Source organism: Corythoichthys intestinalis, chromosome 13, assembly GCF_030265065.1.
Source record: "Corythoichthys intestinalis isolate RoL2023-P3 chromosome 13, ASM3026506v1, whole genome shotgun sequence".
Taxonomy (NCBI): Eukaryota; Metazoa; Chordata; class Actinopteri; order Syngnathiformes; family Syngnathidae; genus Corythoichthys; species Corythoichthys intestinalis.
The window spans coordinates 10297899-10317332 of NC_080407.1; the positions used below are offsets into that span (position 1 = coordinate 10297899).

Consider the following 19434-nt stretch of genomic DNA (forward strand, 5'->3'; position numbering starts at 1 on the left):
AACATTGTTGTCGTACCACTTGCCTCCTAGCATGCATAGCAGCTCTACAGATGTAAATAACAATCAAAATTCATTTTCTGTGCTAATTATTTCTTCAGTTACTGTTCTAGTTGTTTCATTAATTGCTAGTTATGGTATTTGGTAAGTCATTTTGTGTCATCCAGCAAATCATCTCACTCTTGAATGAATGTAAAAGATCTAAGCTGCACATGTATGGAGTTAGTGACATTATTTGCCAGATGACCAGGGGTGAAAGTGGCTGGAATTTCTTGCCGGAACTCCTTGACAAAAAAGTCGCCACAGATCCAGATTTCATATTTTTTCAATTTTTTTTTAGGGGTGAGGGTGTGGGTGGTGGTGGGGGGGCAAACCCCCTTAAAACCTTAGAAATGCAAATTTTAAAAAAACAAACAAACAAAAAAAAAAACAGGTTTTAAACATGCATTAGGCTACTGTATTACACTTATTGTATCAAGGCATACATGAGAAACTGATTTTCATTCAAAATTGTATTTTAAAGTAATGCTAAAAACAACCTGCCCGGCTGCCACACATGAGTCACGTCGAAGTGCGCATGCGCTCTGCTAACCACCCTCCATGGCCTGGACTCAGTTATCTGTTCAATTGGCTGACCTACTGACATGCGATCAGCATGGATAGTTAGCTCTGACTGGTTCAAGTGCACATGTTTTCTGGACAACAAAAAAAGAAAAAAAAGAACAAGCTTGTTGAATTAATGAATAAAAATAGGCAATGCAACGGAAAATTGATCAGATCTTTAAGAGAAAGGAAATAGTTGAAGAGATTTATTTTCTCTGATTAGGAGGTTCAGAACATCATGTTAATAATGCCCGACCCCAGAAATAATGAACAGAAAATTCTAATTTTTTTTTAAATTTGAAAGCTTTATGTGGTCCTTCAACATAATAATATTTGAAGATATTTTTAAAAATTAATTTGTATATATAAGTTCTTTTATATACGTTCTTTAATTTGTATCGTAAATGATATAGTAAGCATTACATGCAGTTCTCGTGGTAAAACACATTTAGCTAAAGTAAGATTGAACACAATAAGGTTTTAAACTTTTTTTTTTTACTTAAACAAGGTCTAGAAATGCTTGTCTAAAATGTGGTGCATTTGGCAGTATAGTTTATGTGCAATTTGGACTTATTTCTGTTCATTTACCTATGTTATGCTACTTATTTCCTATAATATATAATATATACTGTGTGTATATATATATATATATTAGGGCTGTCAAACGATTGAAATTTTTAATCGAGTTAATTACAGCTTAAAAATTAATTAATCGTAATTAATCGCAATTAATCGCAATTCAAACCATTTATAAAATATGCCATATTTTTCTGTAAACTATTGTTGGAATGGAAAGATAAGACACAAGATGGATATATACATTCAACATACGGTACATAGGGACTGTATTTGTTTATTATAACAATAAATCAACAAGATGGCATTAACATTCTGTTAAAGCGATCCATGGATAGAAAGACTTGTAGTTCTTAAAAGATAAATGTTAGTACAAGTTATAGAAATTTTATATTAAAACTCCTCTTAATGTTTTCTTTTTAATAAAATTTGTACAAATTTTAATCAAAAAATAAACTAGTAGCCCGCCATTGTTGATGTCAATAATTACTTACACAATGCTCATAGGTGCTGAAGCCTATAAAATCAGTCTCACCCAAGCACCAGCAGAGGGCGACAAACTCCATAAAACACAATTAACATGTGGGCATTTCACTGTACTGTCATTTAAATCTGTCTGACCGGGGCATGTGCGTTAATTGCGTCAAATATTTTAACGTGATTAATTTTAAAAATTAATTACCGCCCGTTAACGCGATAATTTTGACAGCCCAAATTATCGCATTAACGCGCGGTAATTAATTTTTTCAATTAATCACGTTAAAATATTTGACGCAATTAATGCACATGGCCCGCTCAGATTAAAATGACAGAAGTGTAATGTCCGCTTGTTACTTGGTTTTTGTTATTTGGCGCCCTCTGCTGGCGCTTGGGTCCAAATGATTTTATGGGTTTGGGGAGTGAGCATGGTGTAATGACATCAACAATAGCGAGCTACTTGATTATTTTTTGATTGAAAATTTTACAAATTTTAATAAAACGAAAACATTAAGAGGGGTTTTAATATAAAATTTCTATAACTTGTACTAACATTTATCCTTTAAGAACTACAAGTCTTTGTATTCATGGATCGCTTTAAGAGAATGTTAATAATGTTAATGCCATCTTGTTGATTTATGGTTATAATAAATACAGTACTTATGTATCGTATGTTGAATGTATATATCCGTCTTGTGTCTTATCTTTTCATTCCAACAATAATTTACAGAACAATATGGCATATTTTATAAATGGTTTGAATTGCGATGAATTGTGATTAATTACGATTAATTAATTTTTAAGCTGTAAATAACTCGATTAAAAATTTTAATCGTTTGACAGCCCTAATATATATATATATATATATATATATATATATATATATATATATATGTCAATGTTTGTGTTATCTTCAAAAGATATTCCATTTCATTGTGCATAATGTAAGTCATTTGTACTTATTTTGGTCACGTATGTTACTTTGAAATACAATTTTGAATGAAAATCTGTTATCATTTTCAGAGCACCGTTCCGCTCCATTCCGGTGCCAAATCTCATAGCGGAACTCCGTTCTGGACCGTTCCGGCCCACTTTCACACCTGCAGATGACACTTAATGACATCTGTCATTAGCATTCATTAATGCCCATGATAGTGTCGTTTTTCATTTCTCTCATGATCTTGGTGCGTCGCAGGATTCCATGCGCTCTAAGGAGGAGCGCATCGAGGAGCTGGAGGAGGCCCTGAGGGAAAGCGTTCAGATAACAACCGAGAGGGAGTTGGTGCTGGCCCAAGAGGAGCATGCCCGCACACATGCTGAAAAACAGGTAAAAAGAACCTAATGATTACCAATAGACCCCAATCACCAACGTCACACAATTACGTGGCCGCTGTGTTGTGCCGCCATATTGTCCGTCATTGTGTGTCCGTATTCTCAATGGTCTCAATTTATCGTGCAATTTATAGTGCAATTCATGGAAGCCCCGGTGCTTTCAGACGCTGTAAACTCATTGGATGTGTTGCATAAAAGGCGTTATGTGGAAAAGCTTCGGTCGATCCATTCACCAGATCCATATTCGATGCCTAAATCGATATTTTTCGACCCGCTGTCTTCGCCGTCTCTGCTTGACATCTGCTACCCTGATATCTACAACTATCTTGTCCACAGAAACTCAGCCTATTCTCACGAAACTTTGAAAAACTTTAAGAGCAGCACTCTAAGCAACATTACCCCGTGTGACCACTTCCAATTTTCTAAAATGGCGACAATCAATTAAAAAAAAAAAAGTTGACTGCGATGGCCGACGCTTCAAGGATAGGTGGATATTGGACTATTTCTTCAATAAAATACGCGACAACTGTGTCTGCCTCATTTGCAAAGAGACAGTCGCTGTTTTCAAAGAGTTCGATGTGACGCGATATTACCAAACAAGACATGGACGGCAACACTACAGGGAAGATAGCAACTTGAAGCTAGTTTAATTTCACAGCAGCAGTATTTCGTAAGAGCCCGAGTGTCGAAAGAGAACGCCACAAAGGCGAGATTGTTGAAATTATGAATGAAAAAAAATAATAAAGCAAATGTGACACACAGAAGGGCTTGCTAAAATTTGTTTAAATATATTATTCTATGTAAATCAGCCAAGGTAGCCCCCCACATTTTTACCACACCAAATCTGGACTGTGGACTGTGGATGATCCGGAGACAAGGCCAGCTTCTTTCACTTGGTACCAGCTAAATATTATTCAAAAAATAATGATGGCGGAAGAAATAAACATCTTGAATTTGAAACTGTATGTTGACGGCGATTAGCCTCGCAATAATCTTAATTGTGGTTGTCAGCCCAAAACCCTCTAAATATATATTAAATGCATCTTACCAGGTATAAAATGACTACTACATAGTCTGTGGTGATCGTTTGGTGCCCAGTTTTCTCGTCGAATTGCAGCAGTCCATCTCGCTCTCCTCTTCGGGTCTCTCGGAATACGGTAGAACTTCAAGTCCAACCGCCACACACGCATTGACCATTTTGATTATTAATGTTAACGAGCAGAAAAACACGCCGCAATAGGAGGCATGTACGTGATTGGGGTCTATAGCGCGACCCGAAACTTCACCTTCCCTCCAACCCGTCCACTCCTGAGCTTTTGTATTTTTCCCAAATGTGGACAAAAGTGTTTTTCGGCTGACGTCAAAGCTGCCATATTAAACAAGTCTGTGGCAAATGTGGCTAATGGCAGCGCGTGACGTGTGCCAGCTGAGCTCATTCAGGTGCGGCCGCGTGTTTGCGCAGTCGCTCTTTATTTGGTCAATACCTTCCTATTTCAGGAACAACCCGCATTTTGTCCACCCCGGCAGGACACAGACAGCTATTCGTGTTTATCTCCGGCAGGAAAGCTTCTTCTAATGCCGCTCGGGAGGAAGCGTTTAGGAAATGTAACCGCAAAGTAGTAGGAGTTTGCTCACGGAGTGACTTAACAAGGCCTCGGAGATGTAAAATGTTCCTCAAACGGCTGGATAAGTTTTGACAAGTGTTGGAAAAAAGACAAAAAACCCAGCGTGGGCAGCGAGGATGAATACTGCCCTGAGAAAACACGGCGCCGTGTAGCTGTTGGCCAAAACGACGGCGCTCTTTTGTTATTACTGCCTCGAAACGTTGGCCGTCCCGTAGACAGACATTAACTCCGACACAAAGGGTCGTTTTGCTTTTGCTGCATTTCGCTGACACGCTTGGTCACGGTAAATATGGATTATTTGGACAATTATATTCAGCGGCTGCTCTGCGTCCAAACTCACAATCAAAGTTGGTAATGATACCGATGTGCTTGTTTCTTTTTGACACTCATAAGCCTCATCAAGTGCACATTTAGGCCTGTTGTGCAAAGGAAGAAATACAAGGGGAAACTCTCCTTTTTCGGAAAGCAAGTTACATCAATTCGCCCCAAGTATTTGACCACAATTGAAAACGAAACGCACAATAAACAGTAGAAAAGGTGTTATACAGTGGGGCAAATAAGTATTTAGTCAACCACCAATTGTGTAAGTTCTCCTACTTGAAAAGATTAGAGAGGCCTGTAATTGTCAACATGGGTAAACCTCAACAATGAGAGACAGACTGTGGGGGGAAAAAAAACAGAAAATCACATTGTTTGATTTTTAAATAATTTATTTCCAAATTAGAGTGGAAAATAAGTATTTGGTCACCTACAAACAAGCAAGATTTCTGGCTGTCAAAGACGTCTAACTTCTTCTAACGAGGTCTAACGAAGCTCCACCTTTATTAATGGCACCTGTTATAACTCATTATCGGTATAAAAGACACCTGTCCACAATCTCAGTCAGTCACAATCCAAACTCCACTTTGGCCAAGGCCAAAGAGCTGTCGAAGGACACCAGAGACAAAATTGTAGACCTGCACCAGACTGGGAAGACTGAATCTGCAATAGGTAAAACACTTGGTGTAAAGAAATCAATTAAGACATACAAGACCACTGATAATCTCCCTCGATCTGGGGCTCCATGCAAGATTTCACCCCGTGGTGTCAAAATGATAAGAAGAATGGTGAGCAAAAATTGACCAACCAATAGTGCAAGTTCTCCTACTTGAAAAGAGAGGCCTGTAATCGTCAACATGGGTAAATCTCAACCATGAGAGACAGGATGTGGAAAAAAAACAGAAAATCACATTGTTTGATTTTTAAAGAATTTTTTCAAAATGTGAGTGAAAAATAAGTATTTGGTCACCTACAAACAAGCAAGATTTCTGGCTGTCAAAGAGGTCCAACTTATTCTAACGAGGTCTAACGAGGCTCCACTCATTACCTGTATTAATGGCACCTGTTTTAACTCATTAGTGGACACCTGTCCACAAACTCAGTCAGTCACACTCCAAAACACACTCCAAACTCCACTATGGCCAAGACCAAAGAGCTGTCGAAGGACACCAGAGACAAAATTGTAGACCTGCACCAGGCAGGGAAGACTGAATCTGCAATAGGTAAAACGCATGGTGTAAAGAAATCAATTAAGACATACAAGACCACTGATAATCTCCCTCGATCTGGGGCTCCATGCAAGATCTCACCCCGTGACGTCAAAATGATAACAAGAACGGTGAGCAAAAATCCCAGAACCACACGGGGGTACCTAGTGAATGACCTACAGAGAGCTGGGACCGCAGTAACAAAGGCTACTATCAGTAACACAATGCCCCGCCAGCGACTCAAATCCTGCACTGCCAGACGTGTCCCCCTGCTGAAGAAAGTACACGTCCAGGCCCGTCTGCGGTTCGCTAGAGAGTATTTGGATGATCCAGAAGAGGACTGGGAGAATGTGTTATGGTCAGATGAAACCAAAATAGATAAATTTTTGGTAGAAACACGGGTTCTCGTGAAAGAATACTGAATTGCATCTGAAGAACACCATACCCACTGTGAAGCATGGGGGTGGAAACATCATGCTTTGGGGCTGTTTTTCTGCAAAGGGACCAGGACGACTGATCTATGTAAAGGAAAGAATGAATGGGGCCATGTATCGAGAGATTTTGAGTGGAAAATCTCCTTCCGTCAGCAAGGGTGGGTTTTTCAGCATGACAATGATGCCAAACACACAGCCAGGGCAACAAAGGAGTGGCTTCTTAAGAAGCATTTCAAGGTCCTGGAGTGGCCTAGCCAGTCTCTAGATCTCAACCCCATAGAAAATCTGTGGAGGGAGTTGAAAGTCCGTGTTGCCCAACGACAGCCCCAAAACATCACTGCTCTAGAGGAGATCTGCATGGAGGAATGGGCCAAAATACCAGCAACAGTGTGTGAAAAGTTTGTGAAGATTTACAGAAAACATTTGGCCTCCGTTATTGACAACAAAGGGTACATAACAAAGTATTGAGATGAACTTTTGGTATTGACCAAATACTTATTTTCCACCATGATTTGCAAATAAATTCTTTAAAAATCAAACAATGTGATTTTCTGTTTTTTTTTTTTTCCACATTCTGTCTCATGGTTGAGGTTTACCCATGTTGACAATTACAGGCCTCTCTAATATTTTCAAGTGGGAGAACTTGCACAATTAGTGGTTGACTAAATACTTAGTTGCCCAACTGTATACAGTTGTTGCCTCTGTGGATGCTTTACAAGCAACAAATGTGCGCGCAGGCTCTCCCCTCTCTAACTCAGCTGGGCGACTTCTTCGTTGCAATGTTGTTTTTAACAGTCCTTTTAATTTTCATCTCAGTCTTAATCTTTTGGACTATAATACTTATTAGTCATAGTCATATTTTAGTCGTTTCAAAATGTGTATGTCTTCGTCTAGTTTTTGTTGACGTTTACTCAAAATGTTTTCGTCTGTAAAATTGAAAAGTTTTAGTCCAAATGAATAAATAAATCTAGGTTTCCCAACTACCGTATTGGGCCAAATATAAGACGGCCCTGATTATAAGACGACCCCCTCTTTTTCAAGATTGAAGTTTGAAAAAAGACTTTTTGAACACCAAATTAATTTTTATACAGAAAATAATTACAGTACATCCGAAACAAATTATAACAATATATTTGAGAGAAAAAGCATGTTATTTTGCTTCATTCAAATCTTTAATATCTGAACATTTAAATATGTAAACTAAAGTGCAATCACATTTGTAAATGAATGGCTTCTGGTTTTTGAAACGTAAATAAACCAATCTATTGTGATAAAACAACAAAATTGCAATAACTGCATTAACCATCAAAGTGAAGTGTAACTGTAACTGTAGTCTTGAAACAACTCTGAATAAGGAAAAACATTGCAATAAAATAATGCAAACTGGTTAAATGTGAGAGTAGCTGAGATCTGTCATGACACAACATCGCTTCAATGATATCCGGCGCCATCTAGCGTCGTAAATGGGTATAATGTCTAGACCGCGAATATAAGACGACCCCCTCTTTTTCAGTCTTATTTCAATGCAAAAAAACACCGTCTTATATTCGGGCCAATACGGTACTTTATTTTCAATGAATTAGATCCACCTTTATGCCACGAACAAAGTGTTCCGAGAGTTTAAGAGGATGCTCAGAGTTAGCATTAGCCTTTACATTACACTGTACTGTCATTTTAGTGTGTTTGAGTGGGGCATGAGCGTTAATTGCGTCAAATATTTTAACGTGATTAATTTATAAAATTACCGCCCGTTAACACGATCATTTTGACAGCCCTAGTAAAAATTGGTTTCAATTGCTTAGTCTCCTGAGGCAGAGGCTTCACTTACTTATGTTTCCCCCTTCTGTCATTGCATGCTATCTCATTAAAATATGAAAAACTATAAATGTTTGGGTGGTTTTAGTTAAAGAAGACACTGTTTTTACATCTGTGTGATTTTGACAAAGATCAGATCACATTTGATGGTGATTTTATGAAGAAATGTGAGAAATTCCAAAAAGGTTCAGATACTATTCCATACCTACCAGTACCAGCAATGAGAGCCAGTGAGTCTCGATTCTTGGTTTAAAGCAAAAAAAAAACGTGCAGTTAGCATTTATTTTCCGGAAATATTGCGAACTATGACGCCAATGCCGTCGCAGCCAATCTCTCCCATTGATTTTTTTCACGTTTCAAAATGCATGCATGGTACGAAAAATATAAGCATTACCTTGAATCCTCGAACAAATCACTCCTGAGACAATCCTTCATGTTTGTATGCAGTACAGCTTTCGTACTTTTTCAACCTAAATCCAGCGTTGGATCGCTGCATGTGTTTTGAGAATAACTGCGGCCGACTAAAGCGGAGTGTAAGACGGCCCCCTAATTGAAGGCGTGGCGCAGTGTCTAGGGAATCTGTCCCGTCAATGTCATTATGAAGTCTATGCTAGACGTTAGTCATTAACGGTCAGGGAAGGAAGCTGCGTGTATGCGGTTTTCGAGGCAACCACGCGACACACCCCAGCTGTCAGATTTGCTTTTTTTCTACAACGCTCCTCGGCATTTCCTTCTTTTTCCACTCGATGTCATCCCTCGCTTCCCACCTCTTCACTGGCTTGTATTCGGAATTCAAAATGGAGTTTGTGTTTTGCTCGTATGTCCATTTTAGCGATGACTTCCACCAAGGATGTTTTCAATTTGACATGCTTCAAAATATTGTGAATTAATAATGAGTTCATAGATGTTTTATCCATTCAAAATAGCAATGAGAGTGTATGACTTAAAATTTTAAGCCTTGGTGAAGGTCATTTTCACTGTTTTTCACTGTATAAAATGATTTCACTGAAGCACTTATCTTCTCTCTCCTCCTTACTGCTTTTCCTTATTTTTATTGTTTTAACATCTTGGCTATCATTTTCCCTCCACATATTCCATTGGTCCATCTTTCTATGTTTCCGTCCGTGTCCTCTCCTTTCTCTCCTAACGCACACAGCTCTCTCAAATTGAGCTCAGCACGACCGGCTTTAGGTGGTCAAAGGTAACGAAGTGGCATTGCTTTCCATTTTTTCATGACATTGTAATTTTTAATTCCAGAAAAATCTGAAAAAGACTTGCATCCAGAAACGATAATATTAACTTTCAGTGAAGCTTTGCATGTAAAAACATGACTGAATACGTCTCACAGAGTTGTTGTATGCACATGCACACACAGAGAGGGGGTATGTCATAAACGTACTGACATCCAAAAATAATTTACAGACCATTTCTGTGGAAAAACTCAGCGACGGAGGAAAGTGAAATATGGCTTCGGAGAGGCTGTAACGCGTATACTGTATGTCTGTGCGTGTCAGGTGGAGGACTTGCTGGTTGCCATGGAAAAGGTGAAACAGGAGCTGGAGGTGATGAAAGCCAAGCTGTCTTCCACTCAGCTGTCACTGGCCGAGAAGGAAGGTCACCTGACCGCCTTGCGGGCCGAGCGGCGGAAGCACCTGGAGGAGGTTCTGGAGATGAAGTAAGAATTCCAATTTGCGCTTAAACGCAACAGCTTCTTACAATTAATGTGCCGATGACTGGTTTCAAGGTACAGTGGGGCAAATAAGTATTTAGTCAACCCCCAATTGTGCAAGTTCTCCTACTTGAAAAGATTAGAGAGGCCTGTAATTGCCAAAATGGGTAAACCTCAACCATGAGAAACAGAATGTGGAAAAAAAACAGAAAATCACATTGTTTGATTTTTAAGGAATTTATTTCCAAATTAGAGTTGAAAATAAGTATTTGGTCACCTACAAACAAGCAAGATTTCTGGCTGTCAAAGAGGTCTAACTTCTTCTAACAAGGTCTAACGAAGCTCCACCTGTATTAATGGCACCTGTTTTAACTCATTATCGGTATAAAAGACACCTGTCCACAACCTCAGTCAGTCACACTCCAAACGCCACAACGGCCAAAACCAAAGAGATGTCGAAAGACACCAGAGACAAAATTGTAGACCTGAAACAGGTTGTGAAGACTGAATCTGCAATAGGTAAAACGCTTGGTGTAAAGAAATCAACTGTGGGAGCAATTATTAGAAAATGGAAGACATACAAGACCACTGATAATCTCCCTCGATCTGGGCCTCCATGCAAGATCTCACCCCGTGGCGTCAAAATGATAACAAGAACGGTGAGCAAAAATCCCAGAACCACGTGGGGGGACCTAGTGAATGGACTGGGAGAGTGTGTTATGGTCAGATGAAACCAAAATGGAACTTTTTGGTAGAAACACAGGTTGTCGTGTTTGGAGGAGAAAGAATACTGAATTGTATCCGAAGAACACCATACCCACTGTGAAGCATTGAGGTGGAAACATCATGCGTTGGGCTGTTTTTCTGCAAAGGGACCAAGACGACTGATCTGTGTAAAGGAAAGAATGATTGGGGCCATGTATCGAGAGATTTTGAGTGAAAATCTCCTTCCATCAGCAAGGGCATTGAAGATGAGACGTGGCTGGGTCTTTCAGCATGTCAATGATCCCAAACACACAGCCAGTGCAACAAAGGAGTGGCTTCGTAAGAAGCATTTCAAGGTCCTGGAGTGGCCACGCCAGTCTCCAGATCTCAACCCCATAGAAAATCTGTGGAGGGAGTTTAAAGTCCGTGTTGCCCAACGACAGCCCCAAAACATCACTGCTCTAGAGGAGATCTGAATGGAGGAATGGGCCAAAATACCAGCAACAGTGTGTGAAAAGCTTGTGAAGAGTTACAGAAAACGTTTGGCCTCTGTTATTGCCAGCAAAGGGTACAAAACAAAGTATGGAGATGAAATTTTGGTATTGCCCGAATACTTATTTTCCACCATGATTTGCAAATAAATTCTTTAAAAATCAGACTGTGTGATTTTCAGTTTTTTTTTTCTCACATTCTGTCTCTCATGGTTGAGGTTTACCCATGTTGACAATTACAGACCTCTCTAATATTTTCAAGTGGGAGAACTTGACTAAATACTTATTTGCCCCACTGTATACCGTGGTATGAAAACAACAGTTTCAAGACTGCAAGAATTTTCCGTCCTTAAGGTATTAGCTATTTTTAATGTCCCAAAAATGCATTGGGAAATCGATCACTTGCAGTTGCAAGGCTCAACGCTCCCCCACCGGTCACTGCTCAGTGTCAGTGAGTCAGCTGTGCTACACGATGGCTAGAGGAGGTGAAACTCCTGAACGTTTTCCCCCAATTAAAGAAAACGAAATCGCTGGCACAGGAATACTTCAGCTACAGAAACGTTACAGCCAGCCGACATGTAAAACACGTTCTCATAGGTTGGCTGCCGAGGAGGCAATACCTCCAATATGATTTCGCATTTATACAAAATTAGAGGCTAGTAAACACTTTCATGAACGTTTCCCATCAGCTATGAGAGTTAACTCCAGTGTGTTAAGTGTGTCTAGCGGTGGTAAATCATGGTGTTTTTCCATCCCAAATATCTGAATAATGTTTTCCTTCTACAAAATAACATAAACAACAAGACAAATAGAGCTTTTGATAGCAAAGTAACAATTCATTTGCACATGGCTGGACTGTTGGGCTGGGAGATGGCACTGTTGTGGCCGCCACGGCTGTCTCCACGGACGGGGTGGGCATTGCCCTCGTCACCGCCTGTAGTGTCTCATCAAGATGGATGTTTTTGAGTCTTTCTTTTGTGGTGACCACTGCCTCGTGGCGGGGTTCGCCTGGGAAATGTTATGCTCCTGGAGGGAACTGGTTTGGCCGTGTGCGTTTCCGGCTGAGTCGCGGGACACAGAAGGGTGCAGGGGACGCGAGCTGCCGAGCACGGTGGCGCGGGCTCTGCTTGGTGAGCAGCACGGACTCAACGGCATCGTCCGCTGCACTGGGGGTCCCGGTCGTTCTGCTCGGTTGTCCAGCGCCTGGCATCCCGCGCGTCCTCCCTGTTGTTCTGCTCGGTCGTCCGCCGCCTGGCTTCCTGGACGTCCATTTGGTCGTCTTTCGGCGGCGCCCCTGCGTTCCGTTGAATCGGGTTGCGGGTCTTACCAAATGCACTACTGCCATCCAGTGGCCAGTTTTATTGCTTTAAAATGGATTTTCAGCATTGTGCTTTGGAGCTAAGTTGCATCAGAACCTACAGATGCCTCTTCTGAAAAAAAAACGTAAAAGACGTATGAATACATCTTTGGGACACTGAAACAATTAAAAATAGAACATATTTATACGTTTTTGGGAGCAAATGAGTTAAGTGCAATACAGTGATATTTTGGCTTAAGGTTATCATACCGTCAGAATCTCATACCGGCACATGCCTACTTACAATTAGCAGCTCTGTTTTTCTCCCCATCTCGACCCCCTCGCTTATCTCCGCCGTGCCCCCTTAAAGCAGCAGAGTTAAGTAGACTATTAATGCAATAACCATGTAGCACTTTGGAGCTCTTTATAAGATTAATCGCATACACAGACGTCCACCCGGGCTGCATTTTAATGCAACATTAATGGACGCTCTTGCATAAGCCAAGAGCAGTCCAGCCGTCTGATGTACTTACACCGCTGAGGATTTACATGGACTGGAACAATACTTGGGCTTGAAGCGCAAGCCAGGAAGACTGGCCAAGACCCCTTGTGCTGCCTGTTTAAACACACCATGAGACCAAATTTTACTATGGCATCATGGGAAAATAGAAGGAGGACGTTCCCAATAAGTCTCTTGCTTTTAAGCATCCCCGCTCATCTATGGCACGTGTGGTCCGCCCCTTTGTTTTAGCGCTATTAGATATGCAGACGTTAAAATCAAACCTCACTTTTAATGGTGTCTCTAATGCACGTTTAGAGGCTATGACACACTGTGTGAGTTAATAAGAAAATACATTAAATATTAAAATGAGAGACAAAATTAACATGTTTGTGAATAGAATGTCATGTAAAAATAATAAGAATAAAAAAAGGTGAATTACATAGTAGTGCTGTCCATTAAGAAGGCTTTTACCGTACTGTAGTGCCTTGAGATACCAGTTTGTTCCGTGACACAAAACATTTTTGAAATGTATTATTTTTCGGGCTGTCAAACGATTAAAATTTTTAATCGAGTTAATTACAGCTTAAAAATTAATTAATCGTAATTAATCGCAATCCAAACCATCTATAAAATATGCCATATTTTTCTGTAAATGATTGTTGTAATGGAAACATAAGACACAAGATGGATATATACATTCAACATACGGTACATAAGGACTGTTGTTTGTTTATTATAACAATAAATCAACAAGATGGCATTAACATTATTAACATTCTGTTAAAGCGATCCATGGATAGAAAGACTTGTAGTTCTTAAAAGATCAATGTTAGTACAAGTTATAGAAATTTTATATTAAAACCCCTCTTAATGTTTTTGTTTTGATAAAATTTGTAAAATTTTCAATCAAAAAATAAACTGGTGGCCCGCCATTGTTGATGTCAATAATTACTAACACAATGCTCATGGGTGCTGAAGCCGATAAAGTCAGTCGCCAGCAGAGGGCGCCAAAACTCCACAAAACACAATTAACAAGTGGGCATTTCACTGGACTGTCATTTAAATCTGTCTGAGCGGGGCATGTGCGTTAATTGCGTCAAATATTTTAACGTGATTAATTTAAAAAATTAATTACTGCCCGTTAACGCGATAATTTTGACAGCCCTAATTATTTTATACGGAAATTACATCGCACCTACTGTAATTTCGGACTATAAGCCTGCCCCACCCCTCATTTTGAATCCTGCGGTTTATAGTCCAGTACGACTTATTTGTAGGGTTGGGCTTCATTTGAAATTGAACGATTCCGATTCCACGTTTCGATTCCAGTTCCGAACGATTCCCGATTCCGATTCTTTTAAGAGGCAGGGTCCCCAAAAAAAAAAAAAAAAAGTCTTAACTTCTCAACGTTTTTTAAAATTAAATGAAATTCTCACAGGGCTAATTATAACTTGTATATAAATATCAGTCTTTAAACTCGAGCATTATTTTCCACTCGGTGGTCAGGGCATCGAAACAAGAATCGAAATTTAAAAATTTGAACAATTCCGGGTGCATCAGAGTGTTAAAACCAGTTCCCATCGATACTCGATGCCCAACCCTACTTATTTGTTGATTTTATTTGGGCTAATAGCAGTGTTGTTTTTTTGCAGCCCTTTTAATTTTCGTTTTAGTCTTTTGGACGATAATACTTATTAGCAGTGCTTAATCTGTAAATCATAAGGTGCCGGAATGCAAAGTACATATAGCAGCACAGGGATAACGAGCCTGGCACAGGTCCCGGAACATACGCAGAAAATGGTGCTGGAAACAACATGCTTGCAATGCTGTGGGACTTGCAAGCCTCAATTTCAGATAATATCCATGGTCAAGCCCGTCGACGGGGGGGAGGGCAACCGGGTATGTTGTCCCGGACCTCAGGATCATAGGGGCCCCTGAATGACCCTTAATTTATTTTACTTTACATTCACATATTTCTTTTTTATTTCAATCATTATCTGATTAAGTATTATGTTCTACTCAATAGATACTTAAAAACTTTAATAGATTAAATATTTCAAAGCCCCCCCCTCTCCCCTTAGTTATACTGTTTTGTTGCTTAGCAGGCAGGCATAGCACTCTCAGTTGTATTGTAGCCTACATGAGACAATAGATGGAAATTGTTCATATTGTGTCACATCACATTACGGTCTATTAAATTTAACTGTGACTTCAATCTCAAGTAATTTGAAAATTTACACTGTCATTGCCTGCAAACCATTAAAGGTCTGCGTATGTTGTCGTGACAAGCCGGTAGCAGGGGTGGGGTGGTGGGGCCCTATAATGGTCTCTTGTCCTCAGACCCCTGCAAGTCTGTTGACAGCCCTGTCCATGGTATAAATGTTATGACAACAATTTACAATTATTTAGGCTATACTCTGCACAACACGGGCAATTGCCCACATAACCACAGGTGGGACTTACAGTTCACAGCAATTAGTTTCCCAACAGGTCTGACTTGTAAAACATTTTTAAAAAATCTGAGATTAAAATAAATAACACAAACCCATTCTTTTGCGAGTTTCAACACCCCCGTCTTCTCTGGCCCCAAAGTTCCCACCGCCTTAAAAATTGTGCAGCCCTAACCCGAATTTCCCATAAGGGTACTGGCCTGTTGGTCCAGCTGTTGGTGGTCCACCTGGCTAAGTGCTGGTGCTGTAGCTGGCCCCCACTCTGGGTGGCGCTAAACCTGACCAGCTGCTGCCACGGTAGCAGCCTCCTGCCCCGGCTTGGCTGGCTGTCTGTGAACCTGGCTAACTGCTGCATCTTCGTTCTTTTTTAATAAAGACTGTAAACTGCAACTGTTTAGCATATTGAAATGCCGTTTGATCCTGTCTGTTTGCTCCCCAGATGCCGCAATTTAAAAAAAAAAAAAATTTTTTTATGTCAAGGGCGCATTTGTTGGTCCAGTTTTTCAGTGCATAAACAAATCTCCGACTCGTTTATATGATGTTAAATTTTTATAAACAACATGAAATTCTTCGGAATTGTTCTGTAAATTAATTAATGCATTGTTTTGCATTATTTTATTTTATACATTTTTTCCCCCCGTTTTTATATTATTATTATTATTTTCGAGACGCGAGAGGTGCCGGATCTGCCCAAATAAGTCCCGGAACACAGGGAGGCCAAAACGAAGAGGTGCCGGAGCTTGTTCTGGTACGATCCGGCACAAATTAACACCTGCTTTTTAGTCATTAGTATTTTAGTCATCTCAAAATATCTTCGTGTAATTTTCGCTGACGAAAACTCAATACTAACTTCGTCTGGTTTTAGTCCACGCTTACTGAAAATATTTTCGCTGGAAAATAAAAAATAAAAAAAATTACTCCAGAAATAAATAAATTAATCAAGGTTTCCAACTCTTTTGAATGAACATTGACAGACGAGCACATACTGTATTTGGGTTAATAGATAACACTTTATTTGACAGCAGCGTTATAAGACTGTCATAATGATAACATGACACTATCAATGGCATTACTGAATGCTTATGACAGATGTCATTAAGTGTCATCTGGCAAATTATGTCACTAACTCCATTATTTTCCTGCTTGGATCTTTTACATTCATTGAAAAGTGAGATAATTTGCCGGAAAACGCTAAATGACATCATTCATAAGTAGGGTTGTTCCGATCATGTTTTTTTGCTCCCGATCCGATCGTTTTAGTTTGAGTATCTGCCGATCCCGATATTTCCCGATCCGATTACTTTGTTTTTGCTCCCGATTCAATTCCAATCATTCCCGATAATTTTTCCCGATCATATACATTTTGGCAATGCATTAAGAAAAAAAATGAATAAAACTCGGACGAATATATACATTCAACATACATTACATAAGTACTGTATTTGTTTATTATGACAATAAATCCTCAAGATGGCATTTACATTATTAACATTCTTTCTGTGAGAGGGATCCACGGATAGAAAGACTTGTAATTCTTAAAGGATAAATGTGACTTTGTATATTGTGACTAAATATTGCCATCTAGTGTATTTGTTTAGCTTTCAGTAAGTGATACTGCAGCCATTTAACTTCTGCCCAAATGCATGATGGGAAGTGCAACCATGACTGTGCGTAGGGACACCAATTGATATATCTTCTCTGCGTTGGGAAAGAACATAGGGTGTTAAGAAAATGATCAACTACTACCTTCCTTCCCCACATTTCCTCCCACGTTATTTTTAATTGCTGAGAGAGGTATTGGAAGGCTTTAGCCACATAAAAAATGGCTCCAAAGGCTGTCAAAATTCTCTCTACTCATTATACGCTGCCTTTTAGCGCTATCTATAGGTAAAACGGCGTCTTTAGAGATTGAACGCGACAATGCGTGAGTGGGACGTGCAGCGCATGCGTTAATTATTTAACGTGATTAATTTAAAAAAAAATTTAATTACCGCCGTTAACGCAATAAATTTGATAGCACTACTTTGGGCCAAAACTACTCTGGATGAGTGTAAGACATTTTGTCTGTAACGTTAAATACAATTAGAAAACAATTTAAATAAAAAATATACAGTATATATATTTAAAAAAAGGCATGTCCGATATTTTTTTGCCGATTCCGATACTTTGAAAATGACGTGATCGATGCCGATCGATCGGGACATCTTTCGTCATAAGCATTCATTAATGCTCATGACAGTGTCATGTCGTAATTATCATCATCTAATGACAGTCTTATTGTGCCACTGTCAAAAAAAGTGTTAACAAATACCATAACTAGCAATTGATGAAACAACTGGAACAGTAACTGAAGAAATAATTAGCACAGAACATGAATTTTGATTGTTATTTACATCTGAAGCGCTGCAATGCATGCTAGGAGCCATGTTGGACGAGAAGTGTTGACAGCAGGTGGCAGCAGAGGTTGAATTTCTCCCCCAAAGGAGCAGTGATGGCCAGCTTCTTGAGCCCGGTTTATATCTTTTGGTGTGAATATCCCATCATACAGTGAGGACAGCTGCGGCTTATAGTCCAGTGCGGCTTATCGATGAACGAATGCCGTTTTTGTGTCTTATAGGTCGAAAATTACGGTGATTGAGGTCTGCATTTTTTGATGCGAAAAGACTTCTGTTTCGCCCATTTGGGGAACTTCAGCTGTCTCGCATTGACTTATTTGATATGCGTGAAACCACTAGCCCGCTCCGATGCGTTAAACACTGCGTGGTTCGTCTGCGTGCTTGTAATGCGCCTGAAAAAGTACAGGCGCAGCCATAACTCTTTGAGGTTTGATGTCTGATTTGTTGCCCGATTTAACACCGGTGTAAAGTTTAATGTTTCTGTAAGACATGATATATGATCGGCCGGCTTTCAGCGAGGTCTAGCACGGGCTTCGAATATATTAACACACAGGCCCGGGCAGTACATCTGTGACTTCTGTCTCACTTTTCATCCAAACTGTACTTGTCCAAGAAGTCATCAGCGGGCGAAGGGATCCGAGTTGTAGCTTTCCTAGCGGGGGGAAGTGGGAAAGACAGTGCGAGGATCGTAAACCCAAAGAAAATGAGCGTTCAAGTGTGTCTTGGCAGTCGGAAAAGCAGCGAAAGCAAAGAAGAGAACGACAGCTGTCCAAAGACAACTCTGTCCGGCCAAGAAAAACGCGCGCTCAAAATTATATTACCCCCATCGCCGTCTCCTCAGCTCCTTCTGTTCATCCATCACCCTTTAAGGCCGGACTATATATTCAACATATAAGCACTTCACGATGTTTCACGCGTGCAAAGAGGTTTTACGCCCCGTTTTAATTTATGGCTCATTGTTTTCGCCATTAAGGAAAGGCGCGCGGAACATTTTTACGAGCGCTAATATCACAAATTGTTTTCTGAGGCAAATGTTCCGAGGCGTAAAAACAGCGAGATGTCAATTTCTGTTTATTTGCGATGTTGTTATGGAGATTGTAACGTTAAAATAGAGCATTTATCACCGTGGAGAGCGTTCAAGAAGTGAAACAACGGCGCTCTTGATGATTTTTTGGCAGCGTGGCTTCCAGGGTTATTGTTAGTGGTTAGGCGAAAGGTGATCGTGAAAGGTGATAATTAGGTTGTTTTCAGGCAAAAGCTGCGATGTTGAATTCGTCGGCTGCCATTTTAACTGGGGGGAGCTGCAGTATAATTTATGTAAACATGACATTTTTTAAATGGTCACAACATAGGAGTGCAACTGCACATAAGCAGTACATCTCAAATAGTCCTTCACATTCACTCAGGAGGTAGCAGTGGTGCTCTCATTTTCAGATATGCGCAGTATTTTTGAACCAAACAAGAGCACAAATTTTTGTGGGAATATGTGTTTGAACCTTTTGTTAAGAGCATTGTAAAAGAAAAAAAAATAGCATTTAA

At 39.9% G+C, this 19434-nt stretch overlaps 1 protein-coding gene across 15 annotated transcripts in view; it reads left to right on the forward strand.

Moving 5' to 3' along the window:
• Positions 1-19434, forward strand: part of LOC130927752 (ELKS/Rab6-interacting/CAST family member 1-like) — a 192223-nt gene that overhangs the window by 108556 nt on the left and 64233 nt on the right. For 8 of the 15 annotated variants that reach the window (XR_009066510.1, XR_009066511.1, XR_009066512.1 and 5 more), the window contains 2 exons: positions 2849-2980; positions 9900-10060. Coding sequence is in view for 11 of the 15 variants with exons in the window: in XM_057853747.1 (XP_057709730.1) it covers positions 2849-2980; positions 9900-10060 (293 nt within the window). In the remaining 4 variants the exon portion in view is untranslated. Of the gene's footprint in view, positions 1-2848; positions 2981-9541; positions 9587-9899; positions 10061-19434 lie in introns of all 15 variants that reach the window. The other 7 variants (XR_009066509.1, XM_057853746.1, XM_057853749.1 and 4 more) reach the window with 1 other exon arrangement.